Source organism: Zingiber officinale, chromosome 4A (genome assembly GCF_018446385.1).
Source record: "Zingiber officinale cultivar Zhangliang chromosome 4A, Zo_v1.1, whole genome shotgun sequence".
Taxonomy (NCBI): Eukaryota; Viridiplantae; Streptophyta; class Magnoliopsida; order Zingiberales; family Zingiberaceae; genus Zingiber; species Zingiber officinale.
Genome location: NC_055992.1, coordinates 56,814,713 through 56,837,420, shown reverse-complemented (window position 1 = coordinate 56,837,420; position 22,708 = coordinate 56,814,713). Strand labels below are relative to the sequence as shown.

General features: G+C 42.2%; 1 protein-coding gene and 1 pseudogene across 1 annotated transcript; both read left to right on the top strand.

Annotated features, from left to right (window-relative positions):
• Positions 1-17,916: 17,916 nt before the first annotated feature.
• Positions 17,917-18,907, top strand: LOC121972406. The gene is made up of 2 exons (XM_042524078.1): positions 17,917-18,312; positions 18,545-18,907. Exons 1-2 carry the CDS (start codon positions 17,917-17,919, stop codon positions 18,905-18,907), a joined length of 759 nt encoding a protein of 252 aa, XP_042380012.1.
• Positions 18,908-19,376: 469 nt separating this feature from the next.
• Positions 19,377-20,516, top strand: LOC121972405 (annotated as a pseudogene).
• The last annotated feature ends 2,192 nt before the right edge of the window (positions 20,517-22,708 follow it).

Sequence of the window (22,708 nt, the reverse complement as noted above, 5' to 3'; positions counted from 1 at the left end):
GTTATGGCATCGAACAACACTTTACTTCCGTGGCGTATCCCCAGAGCAACGGCCAAGCTGAAGTAACCAACCGAGAAATCCTCAGAATTCTTCGGGCTCGACTTAACCACATAGGAGGAAGCTGGGTGGACGGGCTACCGGGCGTCCTATGGGCTATCCACACGACCCCAAAGGAGGGAACCGGCGTCACGCCATTCCATTTAGTATACGGTGGCGAAGCAGTTATCCCAATTGAAGTCGGCGTAGAGTCCGTCCGGATCCAGAATTATGATGATGACAATGCCGAGCGGAGGAAGATGGAGTTAGACCTGATTGACGAAGAGCGAGCCAAGGCGTCCGTTCGGCTGATGGTGTACCGGCAGAGAATTAAGTAGAACTATAACCGGCGCGTGATCCCTAGAGCATTCCAGGTCGGCGACCTAGTGTGGAAGAAAGTAAAGCCGGTCGGGGACGTTAGCAAGCTGGAGGCTCCTTGGGCGGGCCCCTTCAAAGTCATCGAAAAGCTCCGCTCGGGTGCCTATTATCTGGAGGATGAAGACGGACGACAATTGGATTGACCATGGAGCGCGAACCACCTCCAGCCTTACCGGGCGGGGTGAAAGGTACGCCAATGTAATGTATGCTGTATACTTTCCGTTCGGCTGTATACTTGAAATGCAGGAGTAAAAAATTGGAAAATTAGCGCAAGTACAGGGCATCGTCAGCCGAATCGGAAGACTATCGAGCTCCGATGTTAAATATCAAGAGTCGGACCGGCGACTATAAACCCTCCGGCCAGAAGACCGTCGAGCTCCGACGTTAAATATCGAGAGTCACACCGGCGACTATAAACCCTCCGGCCGGAAGACCGTCGAGCTCCGATGTTAAATATTGAGAGTAGCACCGGCGACTATAAACCCTCCGGATGGAAGACCGTTGAGCTTCGATGTTAAATATCGAGAGTCGCACCGGCGACTATAAACCCTCCGGTCGGAAGACCGTCGAGCTCCGACGTTAAATATCGAGAGTCGGATCGGCGACTATAAACCCTCCGGCCGGAAGACCGTCGAGCTCCGACGTTAAATATCGAGAGTCGCACCGGTGACTATAAACCCTCCGGCCGGAAGACCGTCGAGCTCCGACATTAAATATCGAGAGTCGCACTGGCGACTATAAACCTTCCGGCCAGAAGACCGTCGAGCTCTGACGTTAAATATCGAGAGTCGCACCGGCGACTATAAACCCTCTGGCCTGAAGACCGTCGAGCTTTGACGTTAAATATCGAGAGTCGGACCGGCGACTATAAACCCTCCGACCGGAAGACCGTCGAGCTCCGACGTTAAATATCGAGAGTCGCACCGGCGACTATAAACCCTCCGGCCGGAAGACCGTCGAGCTCCGACGTTAAATATCGAGAGTCGCACTGGCGACTATAAACCCTCCGGCCAGAAGACCATCGAGCTCCGACGTTAAATATCGAGAGTCAAACCGGCGACTATAAACCCTCCTGCCGGAAGACCGTCGAGCTCCGACGTTAAATATCGAGTCGCACCGGCGACTATAAACCCTCCGGCCGGATGATCGTCGAGCTCCGACGTTAAATATCGAGAGTCGGACCGGCGACTATAAACCCTCCAGTCGAAAGACCGTCGAGCTTCGACGTTAAATATCGAGTCGCACCGGTGACTATAAACCCTCTGGCCAGAAAACCGTCGAGCTCTGACATTAAATATCGAGAGTCACACCGGCGACTATAAACCCTTCGGCCGGAAGACCGTCGAGCTCCGACGTTAAATATCGAGAGTCGGACCGGCGACTATAAACCCTCCGGCCGGAAGACCATCGAGCTCTGACGTTAAATATCAAGAGTCGGACCGACGACTATAAACCCTCTGGCCGGAAGACCGTCGAGCTCCGACGTTAAATATCGAGAGTCGCACCGGCGACTATAAATCCTCCGGCCGGAAGACCGTCGAGCTCCGACTTTAAATATCGAGAGTCGCACTGGCGACTATAAACCCTCCAGCCAGAAGTCCGTCGAGCTCCGACGTTAAATATCGAGAGTCGCACCGGCGACTATAAACCCTTTGGCCGGAACGAAAGACGCTTGAAGAGGAGCGGCAAGGGAAAGTAGTGACAAGTCATATGCCACCTATGCCTGCTCGGGAGGCCTAGTTGGCCGAGTTGTGTATCATAGGCCCCGACCAATCACCTACAAGCATGCAAAGTAAAAACGAAGTTGCACAACACAGATAAATTTTTCATTGAAATCAGAGGAATCAAGGCCGAGCGGCCGAATTACAAAAAGGGAAGTTTGTGGCCGAACGGGCGAATTACATAAAGACTTCTATTCTAGAAAATCATAAAGGTCCTTAGGGATGGTGCTAAGGAGCGCCGCATAGTCTTGGGCTGGGATGCTAGCGGAGTCAGGGAGCTGACCCTTGGACTTCAGATAGTCCGTCGTGGCGGTGAGGGCAAGCTCAAAGGCAGTGTACATCCGTTCACAAACTTTCTCCGAGAATTCGATCGAACGGATGTAATTTATCCTCAAGGCGGCGACCCGGCCTGGCTCAGCCTCCTGGTATTCCTTGAGGGCCGCTCGGGAAGCATCGGCGGCAGCCTGGTGTTCTTTCAAGGCAGCCTCAAGCTTCGTCACCTCATCCGATCGAGCCGCCTTCTCGCCGGCCAGCTGATCCATCAGCTCCTTAACCCGTTGCTCCAGGCCCCGCGCCTCGACGTTTTTCTTCTCCAAGTCGGTGATGGCCGTTTTCTTCCGATCGGTTGCCAGGCTTATTTTCCAGTCCAGTGATTTGACCTGTCGTTCGAGTTCGACCAGAGTATGGGCCTGGTCGGCCGTCTTCTTTTGCTCAGCCGCCAACAGATCTTGGGTCTTCTTGAGCTCTTTCTGCAGCTCGGCGTATGAAGGACCCTGGGCGGGGCGTCGCCCGAACTCCTTAGCCTCTTTAACTCTTCGTCCACCATGGCTAGACGATTGGAGACAGCGATCTCCTCTACCCATCTCTGACATAAATAAAATCATTAATAGCCGAACGGAGAAAGCGCGTAGAAGACCAAAGAAAACATAGTTACCCCAGTGGCCTGCTGCATGTGGCTATTGGCCAGATTGCCGAGTGGAATCATCGTGACACGTGCCCGAGCGTCGGCCCACATCTCGGCTAGGGGCCCCTTCATGGTGATCATGTGCTCAGGCGCGGTTGGCCGATCGGACTCAGGCATCAACTCTTCGGTGGGGAGATGCAGGGAGACCCTGATGGTACGGCGCCGACCGGGAGTCGTCTAAGCGGAAGCTGGGGAAGGATTGGAGGCCGGTGCAGAGAACTGGGACAAAATTGTCGAGCATTGGACTCGGCAGGGAGACGGCAGAAGGGTGCTGACAGGTATGGCCTCGAGGGGGTCCGCGGACGCATCCAGTTGGGATGGGGTCCGATCGGACGAGATCGCCTCCACCGCTAGGGCTTTGCCGCGAGAATCGGCGGTGGTCCATTCGGACGGCTGGACCGCGGAAGTGGCCGATCGAAGTGGTGTCTCCGTTCGGCGCCTCTTTTGTTGGAGAGGGCGCTCTTCCTCCTGAGCGGAGCCTTCCTCTTGAACTATTGGTCCCCTGCTGGGCGTGGCGCCTCTTGCCACATCCCGGGGAGAGGCTTGAGCGGCCGACTCCTCGTGGGTCTCGCTCTCCCCTTCGTGTGAGCCGACCGGCTCAATGCCACGCAACTCCATCTCCTTGGCAGCTGCGGCCTCAAGTGCCGCCGCTTTCCTCTTCAAAATCCCGGCCATCACGGACTCCATGACAATGTCCGCTGCAAAGGAAAAAGGAGAAAATCAGTTAGCAATCAAGGCGAATGCACAAGTAAAATTCTTACCGAAGCTGCTCGGGAGGGGAGTCCGGATCGGACTCAGACCAAATATGTACATCACCCCTTCGGGTAAGAATTTGTTGATGTTGAACTTCAGACCGGCTAGCATGTTGGCAGCATGAAGATAGTCCGGTCGGGTCTTGAACCTCTTTTGCTCAGGGGAGGTTGGCGGTCCGACCTGTCGCTGGGTTCGGAAGGAGGCCCGTTCGGGAAGACGAAGATAGAAGTAGTACTCTTTCCAATGTTTATTGGAAGAGGGCAGTTTATTAAAGAAGACTAAATTGGGCTGAGCCTGGAACATGTAAGTACCCAGCTTGGACTGTTTAGGATAATAAAAATAGTAGAAGACCTCCGGTCGGAGGAGAATGTTGTGGATTCTGAACAAGACAACAATGCCACATAAAAGGCGGAAGATGTTAGGGACTAAGCTTCCGAGCGGAATGCCGAAAAAATTATAGACTTCTACGATAAAGGGATGGAGTGGAAATCACAGATCGGCTATGAACTAGTCACGGAAAACACAGATAGCTCCGCGCGGCAGTTTGTGAGGCCGAGCGGAGGGGGAGGGTAAGATAAGTTCAAAGTCAGAGGGGATGTAAAAATTGTCCATCAGAATATCGGCGTCACGCCAATCGAAGCGCGACTCCATGGTGGTATACCATGGGCCGAGGGCTGGGTCTTGAGGTTGAGAAGAGCTGGCCATAAGCCGAGCGGGAAAAGGAGCAAGAGATGGACGAAAGGGCAAAAAGCTTAAGAGAGGGGACCAAATCGTAACCAGGAGACGAGAACGCGAAGAGAAGAAGAGAGCACGAGGAAAAACAAGAAATGAAAAGAAGATCGCAGAAGGACCTTACGGAAGCAGACGAAGATCGAAGGAAGAATGCAAGAGGTTGCCGGAAGAAGTAGCAGCAGGATCACCGGAGCAGGAATGGCAGGGAAAACTTCTATGCACGCGAAAGCATAAATGCAGTGGAGGAAGAAGGCGAAAGCTTTATAGGGTTGGGCCCGAACGGCCTTAGCCGTCGAATGCAGGTCGCAAAAACCAAGGACCCTATCGGGCCGTCCATTTCAAACTGCCTTGGTCTCGTCGCCCGCGACGCAGCCGCCGTACGATGATGGCAGCAGCGCCACGTGGCATTCGGCCATTGGAGTGCCTTTAATGAATGCCTTCACGAGGCACAGAGCGTATGCCCGGCCTTAATGTCGAAGATTGGCACAAATTTCGAAGAGATCCGAGGAATGTTGCCGTTGACTAAGGTCATAGCTACCCCCGTGGGGTCGAGCGGAGGATAGTTTCACAGAGATGCCGCTCGGCATGACTGGCGGTCCAGTCAGTCGGACTAATCGCCTCCTTCGACTAGACTTGAAGGGGAGGCAAGTGATCCGACAGTAAGGACGGGGGACCCCTTTGTGGGGAGCCAATGACACGTGAAGGTCAGAAGTCAAAAGGGTCAGCATGAGGTCCATCCGATTGGAGAAGGGTCGGGTCAACCGGCCGAACGGGTCCGGGCGGAATCAAAGACAACCCGACGGGGAGTCGGGTTTCCGACGCTCATGGTGAACAGGGTCGCCGGGCCGAGCGGGTAGCACGCTCGGCCGAGGCGTAAAGCATCAATGCTATGAAGGAACAGTCTCAGCCGAGCACGCGATGGAGTGAAATCTTCCCGGTCGGACCGACACCTACGCCCGGTCGGACCGATGCCTGCCGAGCGGATGGACGCTCGGCTCTGGGAAAAAAGAGACAAGGACAAGGGGACATTGGGGAACATCTTCTGACAACAGGCATGTTCGACGACCAAGCCATACGCAGAATTCTACGACGGAAGGTTCTGCTGTCCCATCAGAGAGGTGCTCGGACTGTAGCAGTATGGTGTCAGGCATGCTCCTTTGGTAAGCCCATACTAAGGTATGGTAAAGGACACGTGTACACCTCGATAGGTGTGCATAAGCCTCCCCACAGCTCTATATAAGAGCCCTCAGACTTCGCCGGAGGTATGCGATCTCTCATCTTTGGAGCCACTTCATCGTTTTCCTCTTGCCTGACTTGAGCGTCGGAGGGTCGTCACTGGGAACCCCTTCCCGGCTCGACTCCCTTGCAGGTTCGCCGGAGATTCGTTCAGCCAGTCGAAGACAGCGGAGAGCGCCACATCCCCAGCGTCCGTCTACTCAGCGTTCGGACAGGATCAAATTATATATCTATATTATATATATGGATATCCATATAAAATTATATTAAATTGACGACTTAGTTTTTATATAAAAATCTATGTAACCATGGATATATATAGGAAATATAAAGTATATAGTATAAATAATGGAAATAGGAAAATTATAAGATATATATAGGAGATTTTAGTTGAAGATATGGATATATCTTCAACGTGAAATTATATATATATGGATATGTATAGGAGATTTGATTCAATATCAAATTAATGAGTAATATAAATAATATTATATATATAATATAAATTTAATGAAACATGTATATTTAGAAAACTATAATATTTAATTATTATGTATATGTATATATATATATATATGTGGAAATATATAATTTGATTCAATATCAAATTAATGATTATTTAGAAACTATATATATATCACATATATATGGTAATATATTTAATTCATATTATAGTTTCTTAATACTATATATATATATATATATGGATATATGTAAATATGAAATTAGTATATGAATATAAATATGTATAAAATTAATGCAATTAATGACTTAGCATATAAGAAGGAAGACAAGGTCCTAAGCTCTCACTTCTATTTAAACCTTACCCTCAAAAGCCTCACTTGGGATGTTGCCACCGACCCTAAGAATGTTTCCTATCCCCTTTTTGTTTCTCCACCGGTGCTAGAGCTTCAATAGAAGACAAGGATTTAGGAGCTAAATACTTAAGGCATGTTCCCTAACTTGTAATGCTTTAGTTAGTTGCTATGGTTTGTGACTTCGGGTACCATGGGTTGAGGTAAGATGCTCTAGTTTAAATTCTCTTCTTATGTTTTTAAAGGTCTGCGTAGATGGAGTATTTTGGATTTTTGGAGGAGGGTAGTTCCCTCACTAAATTATAATGGTTACCTATCATGATCTCGCTTTAGGAAGGTTGTGCATGTTCTTCCCATCTTATGAATTTATTGGTTCCTATAAACTATAATGTTAGGTTCCTAGGTAGGTGTATTGAACTGGGGTTTTGTTAGTTACCATTATATTCCTCCTTGATAATATTAGATTTCATGTACTAGATTGGATTTAAGATGTTATGACCATAACCATGTTTTGAATTGCTCTATGGTGTATGCTAGGTTCGGTTTAAGATGTTAGGACCATAACCATGTTTAGGATTTCATTTTTGTATACATTAATCTGATTTTGGTTTAGGATGCATGAAACAAAACATGCTTAGATAACTTCATGGTCAAAATAGGCTTCGGATTACAAGGTTTAAATTGCTATGAAATCAATTATGTATGACACTAATTATAGGGACAGGAATGATTCATAACTATGCATGTAATGGATTAAAAAAAATATAAATAAATAAAGACAAGTATACACATCTCACAAACTCTAGCACACCAATTATATGGAACTCTAGCACACCAATTATATGGATGGATGTGTTTTATGACTGATCCTGTCTGAAAGCTTGCGAGATGGAGCACTGGATGGCGAGAGATGATGATAGATTCTGATACTGGTGAATAAGAGAGGATCCGAGAAAACCACAGCGGACCTCGCAAACACCTGAAAACTGGATGATCGATCTAAGAAAACCAAAGCGGATCGTATAAATGATATCTTACCGAAAAGAGCTCCGGCGAGATGGTTGCGGGGATTAGCGGAAGCTCTTTAGTCTGATGAATGAGATGATCTAGTCTCTCTGCACACACTGAGACCAACCGACAAAGCGTTAGTGACCTAAGACCGAGGTGGGAATCCCTGGCTAGGCCCTCCGACACTCAAGTTAGTCTCCGACGAGAAGTAGACGAAGAAGAAGAAAACTATCTGAAGAATTAGGGTTTGATTGGATGTAATGCCTATGTTTGCGTACCTGGCCAGTGGAAAGGATTCCCCTTTTTATTCCACCTCATCTAACCTTCACAATCTTGAGGTGGACTCTGGCTTGTTAAAGTTTGTTAAGAGATGACGTAAGCCAAAACTGCAATAGTAATAGTTTAAGGAATCTTTTTCTTACCCCAGATGTACCTTCTTTGTCGTTTAGCATACCTACGAAGAATTCTAGAAGACATTTACCACCAAATTGATTAAGTGGCCATATGATTGTATATTATTATGATTCACCTGTTACATATGCTTGGTCAGTCATATAAGCTTATTTGGCACATATATGGAATATATTCTGTCCATACTAGTTTTAGTTCTATATTTGATTGGCTACTTATACCCGACCAAGACTTCATTATAAATATGCCAAAAAACTATGTAAGGTTGAAGACCTTTATGCTCGATTTACTTTTCATACTCGACCTGTTTATTAGAGTTGGGCGATCATAGCCTGTTGACCGAGATTGATCGCTCAAACGTGTGAAGATGCCTTTGCCCTTTAACCCTTCCTCTGTTCGATCGTATGCTGTTAAACGCTTCTACGCTCGACCGGTCTATTCGGCCGACCCTACCGTATCAACCAAGACTAATCAGTCGGGTGTATATAGGCCTTTTAAGATATCTTAATGCTAAGTGTTTCTACTTTCGATCGATCTCTTATACTCGATCGGTCTTGGTTTACCAAACTCATATGCTCGGCTGGTCTTTTGAGCATGTCCAACCCTACATCATTGACTAAAATCATTCAATTGAGTCTGTAGAGGCAACTTTAACCGATGACCCTTCCTTCCATCAGCCATAGGTCAAGAGCTACATAAGATCAAATGTATCTGTGTTCGTTCGCCCTATAGAACCTGGTCCACCTTTACCCGCCAGGCTTATAAGTTTGATCGGTATATTACGTTCATTCGATCTCTGTCTATTATGTAGAAAGTCAGGAACTTTTACATTCGACCGCCTCTCTATGTGGGGTTGGTCATATGTATCCAGGTGAATACCCATGCTCGACCAGTCTTTGCTTGCAAAACTCATGTATTTGAGCGACCCTGCTATGTCCTGGACCACCCAAGTTTAGACTTTCTTTACATCGGATCGATCCTCTATATCCGGCCAACCATATCTACTGGGTAGGTTTTTTTCTGGTCGATCTTACACGCTTGGTCGACTTTATCTGCTCGGCCGGTTTTACATTCTTGGTCGGTTTGTCATACCCGACCTATCCCTGTTTGTCATGCATGGAGCGACCCACCTTTGTCGGGTCTAAACTTTTCTGGACGACCTCTCCTCTTGTCTTTTCTAGCCTCCCTTATCCCCACTTCTCCCATTCTCCTCTCAAAAAAGAGGTCCTCCTATCACAACCCATATCACTAGCCTCCCCTTCAAGTCTAGTCGAAGGAGGTGTAGCCAACTGACTAGACCTAAGTTTATTTCTGATCTCCTACTACCTTCTATGGCAGCTTTGCAGTAACTTTTTCAGCGATCTTGTGACATCTTTTACAATGATCCCGTGACTTCTTTTATAGTGACCCCATGACTTCTTTTATAGTGATCCTGTGACCCCTTTTGGCATGTTAAATAGAGCTGCACTCTTGCTTCCTTCCACACCCATCTTCCTTTCTCTTGGCTTCATTTTCTTCTATAGGCTTATAGAAACTTATGGCCTAAGATCCTTCCTTCTGGGATCAATTGTTGTGGGAGAGAGGAAAAACTCTGGATGCAGCATCGCAGGCTCTAGACCGATATCGTTCCCCGCACCGGGAACTAGAGATGTTACCATCGGTGCCCCTGTCTCAAGTTCATTCCGAGACTTCTTCAAGGGACAAAGTTCCACGGGATCTAGAACACAAGACTAAAGAGTTAAATGATTTGAAGGCTCATCATGCTTCGGAGATAGCTGTCCTAACCAAAAAGATTCATGCAGATAATTTGCTAATATCATAGCAACAACAAGAGTTAGATCGACTTCAAGCTAGGGTGGATATTCTGCAAGCTGAGTTAGATCAACTTACACTGAAGGTGGACCCTTCAGTCACATATTTAAGGGGATAAGCCGCCCTGATCGTCTGAAGAATAGGACAACTTTCTCCTATGTAGCCAAGTTGTCATTCTCCTCTTCATCATCCTTCGGTATGACATCTATAGATGGTCAGTACCAGGCAAAATATTCCCTCTCCCCCTGCTTGGTCGTGAACAACTCAAGTGGGGTTGATATACTTATGATGGTCTCATAACTATGTTTGTAAAATTATCGTTGATAATGCTAAAGCATGATGTTTAAGATGGATGTGCAATGTGATGTGCTTGGTTATACCTAGAATGAAAAAAGGGGTAATTTTCTTATATGAAACTAAATGATCCTTTGATATCTGTCCTGTTTAAGAAATCGGGCGGGCCTAAGAATTATCCAGGTATTTTGATTCTTTCCCATATTGTAACTGAGTAGTAATCCCCTTCATTTATTACACCTAGGAATTTAAATGCCTTTTCGATACCTTCTGCTCGCTGATTGGCCCTTCAATGGTAAGAGAAGATCAATAATGTGCGACACGACAGCGTTGATATGAGTATGATTTAGCTAGCTACGCCTAACATAAATGCTTAATTGTGGTTTCCTGGCACGTGTAGGCTGACTTCTCTTTCTCATCGTAATAAGCCGCACGTTCCGGCAGTATCGCCCTATCGCGTCTTTTCTATATGATATCCACGACCCCTTTGATGAACACTTTTCACATCCAATGGCAGTTCTTATCCCTTAATACTTTCAAAAAACCCTAAACTCTTCGCTTCTTCGTCTTCTTCCCTACGCTTTTTGCTGACAGTGCTATCTGGGTTTTTTGTATTCTCAACTGGTCTCCCTCCCTTTCCTGTCTCTCTGCGTTGCTCCTCCTTCTCCAAATCTGAGTAAGTCGTTTTCCTTGTATTGCTCTATGGCTGAAGAGTCCTTTTTGGTTTGGTATGTTCAGATTCGATATGTCTTTCACAAATCGGATAGGTCTACTCTTCGTTCTTTGTATGAGATCCCCAAGACCTAACGTATTGTCATTCCTGATGCTAACGCCTGTCCACACCTTCGTCCTAAGAATTGTGTTGCCTTCTTCAGAGACCAACTAGTGGCAGGCATGTGTTTTCCTATTCCCCCTTTTTTGATAGAACTTAATTAGCTAGTATTTCGACATTCCATTACAACAATTTGCCCCCCAATGCTTTTCGTTATATCTGTGGTTTGTACATGTTTTTTCGTATTCACGACATCCCTCTGACCCCTCAAAATTTCTTCATATTTTCATATCCTAAGAAATCCGATCTTGGTGTCTTCCTTTTTCAATCAAGGCTTAAAATGACCTTCTTTGAGAAGATGCCCTCTTCCATCAAGGGATGGAAATCCTGTTTCTTCTTTGTAGAACTTCCAGGACTTATCCCTTGCTCTTCTTCGTGGAAATCATCTTTACCCGCTCTCCCTGACGTAAAGGAATTACATAGACACCCCTCCTTTGCTACTTACTTTGGCAAGCTATCGGGCTTTCGCTTATTCATTCACAAGTGGATTCATGATGACCTCCTCTATCTCTTCGGGTTAAGTCCTGTTAGTATAGAGCTTCACGATTCCCTTGGTAAGCACCCATTCATCTATTTCAATCCCCTTTTTACTAACTAAGACACTTTTCCTTTTCTGTAGTGGACTCTCTGTACGCTGCTACAATTGATGATCAATTGTGTCTATCAGAGGAACTGATTGTTGCTAAGGAGCAAGAACTTCTTGCTGCCTTGGGTCAGCCGTCTTCGTCAACAGCTCCTACTGGCACGAATGGCATTTCTAGTTCCCAAGATGTGGCTTTAGAAGGAGCTTTCGTTGATCCTCCTTCCATGGATGAGCCTATCCCTCTACCGGCTGTGGAGCAATCCCCTGAGGCGATCCCTGTTAAGAAAAAACGTAAACTGACTCTTGCTCCAGCTCCGAAGTAGAAATCTGCTCATGTGGATTTTCCTACTTCAGACGTTGTTCCTTCTTCTCTTGATCTCCCTCTCTCAGCTCTTTATCCATCCATTGTTCCTTCTGCATCTACCACTCCACATAATCCTAGTGGCAGTTCTTCACCCCCCTTCTTTATGACCTTTCCCGATCATATGCATCTGCCTCCTCACAACGTGCCTTATATCATTTACTATCCTCCTTCGCTTCAAACTTCTTTGTCCTCTACTTCCTCTATTGCTGATACTCAACCCATACTCTTGGGAGGGTCTCTTACTACAGCTAGGGAGGAAGTACGCCACATGATCGAAAGCCTCGGGTATTCTGAAGTGGCTGATAATTTTTCCCTGGAGGAGACGAAGGTGTCTCTATTTTCCTTCACAATTTTATTTTTACCCCACATCTCTTTAATGCTCTGTGTTGTGCAACACTGGATATATAATTTGAGTATGTCCCATCTGATGCACACTCTGATTCAAGAGAATGAAGCTATGAAAAAATGGGTTTCTAAGTTATCTCCTGATCAGGTGGATGAGAAGTTAAAGAGTATGTCCTCCCAATTGGAGGAAACAATCCAGTTGCTTAGGACAGAGACCGAGTAGTCACACCAATACAAAACCGACCTGGAAAGTCTTCAATCCCAGCTTCAATCAGCCAATGCTCGAGGTATTGATCTATCCTCCAAATTAGAAGAATGGACATTGGAGATTTCTCGCCTGTCTTCTCAATTACAATCAGTGCGGGATGCACATGCCACAGAATTGGCTAGTCAATTATCTGCTCTGAACCTCAAAGAAACTGCCCTTAAGACTGCTCAAGAAGAACTAGCAAACTACAAAGCCAATGAAGACGCCCGTTTTGAGGAGCGCAGAAAGGCCTATCTTCAATCCTCCGATTTCATTACCCCAATCACCAACTTTTTCATAAATTCTATCAAATTCATGATAAAAGAGGTGGTGGAACAACTGAAAGAACTGAAGTTATTGGTAGCTGACCCTCCTTCTAACTTTCTTGATATAAGGAGAATAGTGATAAATCGTCCCCCGGATTTCTTTCCCCAGCTATTGTAGCCTCTGCTCTATTGTAGCCTTAACGTTTCACCAACTTTCTCTTAATTGAAGAGTTTTGTATAAATTATTATTTTAGACTTGTTATGGTCTAATTGGCCATTATTTTTGGATGTCTTCTTTGTTGGTTGGTCCTAGGAAGATCGTACCGGTTCCACTGTATAAAAATTTGTACAAGTCTTGAACCTTTCCTAAAAACCTATTGTGTTCTTTAAAAATTAAATTCTGAATCGCAAACGGAACTTAACATTATTGATTCCAAATTTAACTTATCTGTTCTTAATGGTTTAGACTTGGATCGCAAACGATGCTTAACATTATTGATCCAAATCCACCTATGTTATAAATTTAATTAAATATTAATTTCTAAAATTGGCTTCCAGAACTGCATGGCAAGGCACTAGTCCTTCTTGGGTATGGGATCATCCACCACCGCCGAGATAAAGCCTTTTAAAGAAATCTAATATTTAATTTCCTTATATAACTCTAGGTTTAACAAATAGGAACAATCGAATCACAAATTCAAAAAACAAAACAAAAGAAACACAACTTTGAATATCTAATCCAAAAATCTAGAATCTCTAGCCTCTTGTGTTTGGAATTTATATAAAGGAAAACTAGTATGATGCGGAAAATAATTACTAGTTATACCTTTCTTTGTATGCAATGACCTCTTGATCTTCTACCGTATTCCTCTGCTTATCTTGGACGTTGTGTGGGTAACAATCTACCGAGATGAGAACCACCCAAACCCTTTTTCTTCCTTCTTGCAAGTTTTGGCCAAGCACTTCACTTTAGGATGAAGAGTTTTGGCTGTTGGGACTTTCAGGCTGCAAAAACCACTTTTTGCGTTGCGGAAACCCCGAAGTCTTGCCACCAGATCCGTACGAAGATTAAAATAAATTCATGTACTTGTTTCTATTCTAGATCTACTTTAGATCTACATGGTAGAGATTTTATACCTTTGATGCAAAGCCCTTCGCTTATCCTACTCGTCCAAGGTTGTCGGATCTCGAGAGTGTCAAGTGAACACTCCTCTATATGTATCCACACGAACAACGAGATGGAGAAAACACACTAGAGTGTGCTAGCACTCTTTGTGGCTCACGGCAATGGAGGAAGAGGGAGAGTAGAGAGGAAGAGATGAGGACGAAGAAGGAGTGAATGAGCACACAATCGCATTCACTTGCAATCAAGTGGCCGACCACTTCATGGAGAGGTTATAAACCTCCATGGGATACCAAGAGTCATGGCTCTTGGTCTCCCTCATGAGGTGGCATTTGGTCAAGTCAATCTTGACCAAATGATGTGGCTTTGATGATGTGTAACACCATCATTGGTTGGCCCTATGCCAAGTCACAATGACATGACATTTGGTCAAGTCAAAGTTAAGTCAAACTTGACTCTTCATCTTCCCTCTCATGTCAAGTCAAACTTTACTTAAATTCTCCCATGGTTGATCAAATTCAACCTTTGGTTCAAGTCAATTTAATTTAGTGAACCTCTATCCATTAAATTAAATTGATTCAATGAGTCATAATCTAAATTAGACTCATTCAATACATGAATCAAATTGAGCCCAACTCAATTAGTATAATTTGGATTACTCTTAATCTAATTTGGTTCATCATATGAACCTAATTCTCTTGGTTCATCATATGAACCTATTCTCCATCTAATTGCCCTTTGTGTGTGACCCTATAGGTTCTTGTAACGTTGGCAATGCTCATAAACCCATTTAGAAGCATAAGTAATGAGTGGTATCTAGCAACACATCATTACTACCCAAGTTACAAAAATGTTGAGATCCAACACCACCTTGTGACTACTAATTGTGACCCTTCACAATATATGATAATATCATTCTATCCTTGACATCTAGATTGATAAATTTGAGGCATAGAACGTGTCATCCTCTAATCAATCTAAATCTTGAACTCCAAGTAGACTCACTCTAATCAAATGAGCTCAATATCTCATATTGACTCATTTGGGCATGGCCATGCACTTAGTGGTCTCACTCTATCAAGAATAATGATGTCGCTCCCATCATATAGGAGGGATAGATCCCATCTACATCACTCACATCCCTCCACATAATTTGTTACATACCCAGTAATCGCCTTTATAGTCCACCCAGTTACGGGTGACGTTTGATGAAGCCAAAGTATGCAACTCTTTATGTAGGGAACCATGGTGACTTCAGGTCCAAGGACTAATAGTCATACTAATAGTCACATGAGAATGTATATAACACTTATATAATGATCCATGATACTTTCTCATGGCAGGTCATTCAATATACATTCTCCAATGCATACCCATGTGTCAACTTGATATCTCTATATCCATGACTTGTGAGATCAAGTCATCGAGTTGACCTACATGCTAGTCTCGTCACATTAACATTGTCCCTGAATGTTAATACTTGACTAGGAATGATTAAGAGTAGTGTTCTCTATATCATCTCACTATCGATTCAACCAATCGATTGATATATATAAGAACCTTCTACTTAAGGATGCTATTATACTTAGTTATTTGGCACCAATACAAGTAAGTATAATAATCATAAAAGAAATGCCTTTATAAACATATAGGAATATGATATATCGAGTCCATACAATAATCATCATATGATTGGCTCTAGGGCTCAAAATGGAGTTGGGATTTACCTTTTTAAGGTTGAGCTCAGCAGTTCTTAACATGCTCAGCAGCTCGGCCAGGGGTTTATCAATTTCTTTCATGTTGTAGTTCATGACGAATTGACTGTAGCTCTCTGGCAAGGATTGCAAGACCAAGTCAGTGGCCAGCTCTTGGCCAAGTGGGAATCCCAACCTCTGTAGGTTTCTATGTACCCAATCATCTTGAGCACATAGGGTCCTACGGGAGTCCCATCTTGCATCTTGCACTGAAACAGTGCCTTGGAGATCTCGAATCTCTCGTGCCTCGCTTGTCCTTGATATAGTTGATGAAGATGTTCAACCATATCATAAGCACCCATCAACTCGTGTTGCTTCTGAAGCTCAGAGTTCATGGTTGCGAGCATGAGGCATGACACATCTAATGTGTCATCTTGATGCTTCTTGTAAGCATCTTGGTCAACTCGCATGGCAGTAGCAGGTGGTGCCTCAGGAATGGGCTGCTCCAGGATGTACAGTTTTCGTTCTTGTGTGAGAACGATTCTCAGATTCCTGTACCAGTCTAGGAAATTAGCTCCATTGAGCTTGTCCTTATCAAGGACAGAACGCAGACAGAAGGTGTTCATGTTTGTCGACATGGAAATCTACAATAGAAAAATGCAGAAAATAAATATCATATTCCACTAATCATTTAATTAGGCCTTTAATTAAACGATGCTCCCACTGAATTATAGAACTTTTGTAGAATCGAGTCATGGATATGGTCAAACCACACTCACTAGATTCTAACCAACTAGCTATAATTCTTGCGGGACAAGATCCACATCATACTGCACCTTGAGTTAGCTTTGGTTAAATCACTCAAGACTTAGTATAATCGGTAGGTAACTAATTACCAATTACATCTCTATGCAACTCTTGTTTATAGGATCAAGATCCGCATGTATATTAAAGCTTGAGTTAGCTTTGGCTAAATCACCCAAGAGTTAATATAAATGTGATTTTGACCTATCTTCCAACCATTGAAAAATGTCTATAATTAAACCCGATCCAATTGAGTTAATTAGTTTTACTCAATCTAATTGAGTTTGTACTCACCCAAGCTTTGATAGGTGGGACCAAGATTGTCCCTCCGCACCCTACCGAGATAATATGTGTTGCTCTGCTTTGGCAGATTCAACAACAACATGTGATCGAGGTAGTGATGGGTATCAAAACGTGGTAGGCATTTCGAGTTGACGCGATTAAGATCTAATATAATCGTTAATGTGTATCATATACGCGATTAAGATCTAATCTAATCATTAAGATGTATCATATACGCGATTAAGATCTAATCTAATCGTTAAGGCACTAATTAATTACTCTACTCTAGCATGCATCACATACACACAAGAAATTAATTAAATTTTGATTAGGTCATGGCCCTACTACGATCTTATCAAGCCAATGAGAAGATCGGATGGTCAACCTAGGGTCAACAGCTTCTTCAAGCTCCTCCCTTTGACCGCCATGTGTTGCTCGCACCTCCTCGTAACTCCGTTTCGAGTGGACCTTCCACCGCTTCATTTTTGTACATTACAAATTTGAAACTCGAGTTACATTCGAGTCTAAAATCTATTTACAACAAGAATTAAATTAAAAAGGCACGACGCGCAGGTCGCGTATCAAATACAACACACACAATCACACAAAAAATGACACGCATGCCATATTATGAATTATAACACATATTTCCAATCAAATTGGGTTCTTTGGGCCATGACCATCACAAAATTATACATAATTCTAAATTATGTAATTTCCATAAATTTCTATAATTTTATTACTATTTTTATTTTTTTACAATTTTATGAGTTACAACTTCCCGGTGGTCCCGTTTAGCGATTTTCGGGTACAATCGCGGGGCAATGCCCCTTGCGGGGTTAGAGGCAGCACTTATCTTCTAATTATTTTTTTAATTAATTTTTTACAACGTCTATTTTTGAAATAACGACTATTTTTTTACCCATAAATTAGCTTGCAATGTTTCATTTTTTTTCCATCAACAGTAGTAATCCACCTCTGTTTTTATTTTGATACTATCATCGTAATTTTTATCTAAAATGGATGAAAATTACAATAACTCTTTTATGAATTATTTGAATTCTTCAAATATTGAAGGAAGATCGTCTTTTCAAAATTCCACTGTTCGTCCTTCGCAGTACGTTCAAAATTTCTCAAATACTCCATACGTACACAACGTCCTCAAAATGTCCCTCGAGCTCAATTTTATATGTATCCTCATGAATATATTTCGATGATGGACAATCAATTTTTCATGCCGCCCTCTCCTTATGGATTTCATCCTCCAAATGCAGCCACATTCCCTTTAGACGAATCAAGAAAGGTCGGCAGCGACAAGGATCCTGCAATGTCTTCTGTACCAGAGTCTTTGTTTCCGCCACATTCATCGCCTTTTGGGCTAGAAAACATTACCATCGATAAGGATACAGAGACAGATTATGACGATGATGCGAAGAAGAAGAAGATAACTTGGTCACTAGAAGAGGACAAGGTGCTTGCAAGGTCATGGATCTCTGTAAGCACCGATCCAATGATTGGCAATGCATTGAAGGAGGAAGCTTTCTGGAAACGTATCACAGAGGAGAACAACGGACATCGGCCTGCTAGTACTGTGGAGAGACAATTGAAGCAGGTAAAGTCATATTTCTTTAACTTCCAAAGGTTGGTGAGCGAGTTTAGTGGAATCTATAATAAGTGGCATAGTAATCGTGCAAGCGGTTGGAGTGACTATGACATACTAATAAAGGCACACGAAGAGTGGATGAGTAATAAAAAGAACAAGTCTTTACGAACATGTGTGGAGAATTCTTAGAGAATACGAAAAGTATGCTCCACAATCAAGTGACAATCGTTATGGAAAAAAGGTAAGGACATCTGAATCAAGAGCATACACATCATCTTCTAATCCAAGTACGAGTATTGATGTGGAAGACTACGAAGTCCACACTCGTCCAAATGGCCAAAAGGAATCTAAGAGGAAGGGTAAAACCAAATCTACAATATTCGAAGATCTTAAAGAAAAGATGGAGAAAACATTGGAAAAATTTACAGAGTACAATCAACGAAAGTTAGAGACTTTGGATACTGCTAATGAAAATAAGAAATCGGAAGCCTTCCAACGTGAGTATAAAATTCTTATGAAAGATATCGTAGGAATGACGGAGGAGCAGCTTCGTATACATAGTCATGCTTGTCAAATGATTAAAAAGAAATGGGGTATGGTGTAGACTTATATTTTTATTTTGTATGTTATTTTTTAATTGTATTATCTTATGTAATGTTATTTTATCAAATTATGTAATTTAGTTTTCATTCAATTGACTTTTAAATTATTTATTATTGCATGGCCCATGGAATTAATTATATAGTCGTTGTTTTCAAATGACTAGTAAAATAATAATTAGTATTTTATATAGCCGTTATATTTTTTCCCCTTTAAATACAAACTTCAACCCCTCATTTTTATTATCAATTGTACTCATTTCTCTCTAATAATTTTATTGCCTTCATTTTTTTTTCATTCTCTGTTACAATATGTCTGAAGATCCAAATCACTTCAACAGCAATAGGATCAATGAACTCTTTGAAGAAGAGTTGATGGACGATACGGATCAGGAAATGATGCTGTTGATACTTGAACAACAACAAATGCTACTTGAGTTAGCTCAAAGTACTTTCAACGGAAGACATAAAAGAAGGTATTTGGATCGAGATCGTGAAGCCGGACATGCTCGTCTTGTTGATGATTACTTCACTGATGCACCGATATTTCATAGTGAAGTATTCCGGCGGCGATTCCGCATGCGAAGAGAGTTATTCCTTCACATAGTCGAAGCTTTGCAAAATCATTCCGAATATTTCCAGTTGAGGGTCGATGCAACTGACAAAAAAGGTTTATCGCCACTTCAAAAATGTACAGCTGTTATTCCGTCAATTGCCGTATGGAGCCCCTGCCGACCATTATGATGAGTACCTACGAGTTGCTGAAAAAACTTCCATCGAATGCTTGTTCAACTTTTGCCGATGTGTAATTAACGTATTTAGGGCACGATACTTGAGAAGACCCAATGCTACTGACATTCAACGTTTGCTCGAAATGCATGAATAGAGACACGGTTTCCCTGGTATGTTAGGTAGCCTTGATTGTATGCATTGGGAATGGAAAAATTGTCCGGTTGCTTGGAAAGGTCAGTTTACTCGAGGCGATCATGGAGTCCCAACAATTGTTCTTGAAGCAGTTGCATCGGCAAACTTGATATGACATGCTTTTTTTGGGGTCGCAGGATCGCGAAATGATATCAACATGCTTAACGAATCACCTTTATTCAATAATATATTATAAGGAAATGCACCAGAGGTTAATTTTATAATAAATGACACACAATATACAAAAGGATATTATCTAACAGACGGGATCTATCCGCAATGGGCTACTTTCGTCAAGAGCTTTCCCTACCCCCAGGATCCCAAGAGAAAGAAGTTCAAGGAAAGACAGGAGGCTGCAAGAAAAGATGTCGAGCAGGCATTTGGGGTGCTCCAATCTCGTTGGGCAATAGTCAAAGGTCCTTGTCGATTTTGGTACAAGAGTAACTTGAAGGATATCATGCTTACGTGTATAATTTTGCATAACATGATAGTTGAGGACGAGGGGATGCAGTAAGAAATTGGTCAGATGAAGATAGTAATGATCCTCCTGCACAGAGAAATCAAGGTTCGACAGAAGAATTCCGAGAGTACATAAGGAAAAATTACGAGCTACGTGATAATCAAGTGCATCATCAGCTTCGAGCCGACTTAGTTGAGCACATATGGACACACTATGGGAATAAAGAGTAATTTATTAATTTTGAAGCACTTAATTATCTAATGTTTTATTTTATACAATATTTTGTAATACATCATGAAACTCTTAATCTTGCACCATTTCCCTTTATTACGTGATCAATAAATTTTTTTTATTTATTTTTATCAAATTATTGTTTTTACATAAATAAATGTAAAAATTTTAAAATACTAATAAAATTATAAATCAAATTAAAATATTAATTATTATTATATATAGAGTAAATGAAATTATAAATACAGATATGTGAAAAATAAAAATAACTATATTGATAGTGGGGTTATAAAAAGTCATTGGAGAGGTTTATGATAGTGGAAAGAGGTTTTTAAAATGAGTGTGGTTTTTAACTTTTGATATGGCAATGATGTGGTGGAATATAAATCTCCTCAAGAGGTTTACGACTATGGATGTCCTTATGATGTTTTAATTCTATTTTAATATTATATTTATAATTAATATTACATAAAATATGGAATACAAATTAATATTTTTAAAATACAACAAACTACTAGTATTAATTTAAAACTTATAAAAACATAACTTTTATTAAAAGAACGGATGACAAATCAACGAGGATCCTCAAGTTTCACATTGAAATTTGAGAATTATTTTATAATTTCTTTTGGCAGATAGAGAAAATTTTAATATCCTAAAGTGGTGGTTATAGAAGGTTTAAAATTTTCCCATCCTCTTTGTGATCGATCGCCGAATAAATTTTAGTTTGTCTAATATCAATTGTTGATGTGGAGCATACATTTAGTGTCAATGACAGCATATTAGATGAACAACAATCAACTTTGTCTCTTGATTCATTGGAAGTCCAAGTATTACTCGATAATTAGACCAGAGTTAAGAAAAGAAACTAAGGAATGTAACTTTCAGATAACGAAGTCGAAGATTTTGATACCAAAGAAATAAATATAACGAGAACGAGAAATGAAATTGAGTAACAATGTCATTTCTTAATGTAAAAGGATAAAAAATTATAAAAGAACTATGTGAGTTTTTATTCCCCTATACCTTAAGAGTGTAAGTCCTTTTCAAAATAAATTTTAAATTTTTTAATGTCATAATTTTGAACTATGGCAAATCGTGAACTAATAATTTTGAACCGTAAACTATAATCATCTTAAGCAGTTAAGGTTAAGGGTCAACCTGTCAGGAATCATCGAACCGGTTGTTGCAAACCATTGATTCTGAACAATAGTAAGGTCTACTCCTATGCCATGACCTTTTCTTCTTCTTTTTAATCCTCCCTAACCCTAATGTTTTCCCAACCACTTTTTCTCACCCACAAATCTTTTGTTGTAGTCGTTACCATTGTTGCCTCGTCGTCGTCCCTCCTTATGTTGCTATGGCTACCATCGGTTTCACCTCCCACAATGCTATTACTGCCACCTCTTTCCCCATCCCTCCTTTAGGCAGGCCTAGCCACCTTCTGATAGTGATTTGAGTAACAGAGAGTTTTGGGCCCCATCTTAATCGTCATAACTATAGCTCGTCGTTACTGCCAGCGTCGCTATCGTCGTGTCACCAACGCTCCATAGCAACAAGTATGATTAGACCTTTGATTTATGTGAAGTTTTCTTACTTAATCTCTTTTAATTACCTTTGTGCATGATTAAGCATACCATAAGGAGAAAACATGAACTATATTAAAATTTTATTTCACATGCTGATTACTGATATTAAGAATCTTATTGTTGCCACATTAATTATCATATTCATGCCCCAGGGCTATGGTCGAGGGGAAGAGCATCAATTTGTCACTTAAACACTCATGGTTCGATCCCTAATTATAGTGCATTTGTATAGATTTTTCCTCTAAATGGGACGTGTAACCACGAGATGTTGGGATTCTGAAATGATGGGCTCCAAATTGGGGGGGGGGGGTGCAACATTTTATTATATCACACCCGTGGTTTGATGCTCAACTACGACACATTTGTAGGGATTTTTCCTCCAAATGAGGCCTGATTCTATCTGAAAGCTAGGGAGATAACGTTGGCTCTGGTGGATGATTTGTTGACTGACATAAGACTTCTTTAGCTTAGAATGGAACCTTCCTGCAATCCTGTACACAATCAAACGATCCGACAGAACGTTAGTGACCAAAGACCAGGGAAGGGATCCCTAGCAAGGCTCTCTGACCACTACAACAAAAACTGCAAACGACAACGGATAT

Coding starts and splice junctions, on each gene's coding strand:
- LOC121972406 (XM_042524078.1), top strand. CDS start 17,917: ATGGACAATCAATTTTTCATGCCGCCCTCTCCTTATGGATTTCATCCT. Junction 18,313..18,544: donor TGGAGAGACAATTGAAGCAG/GTAAAGTCATAT, acceptor TATGGAAAAAAG/GTAAGGACATCTGAATCAAG.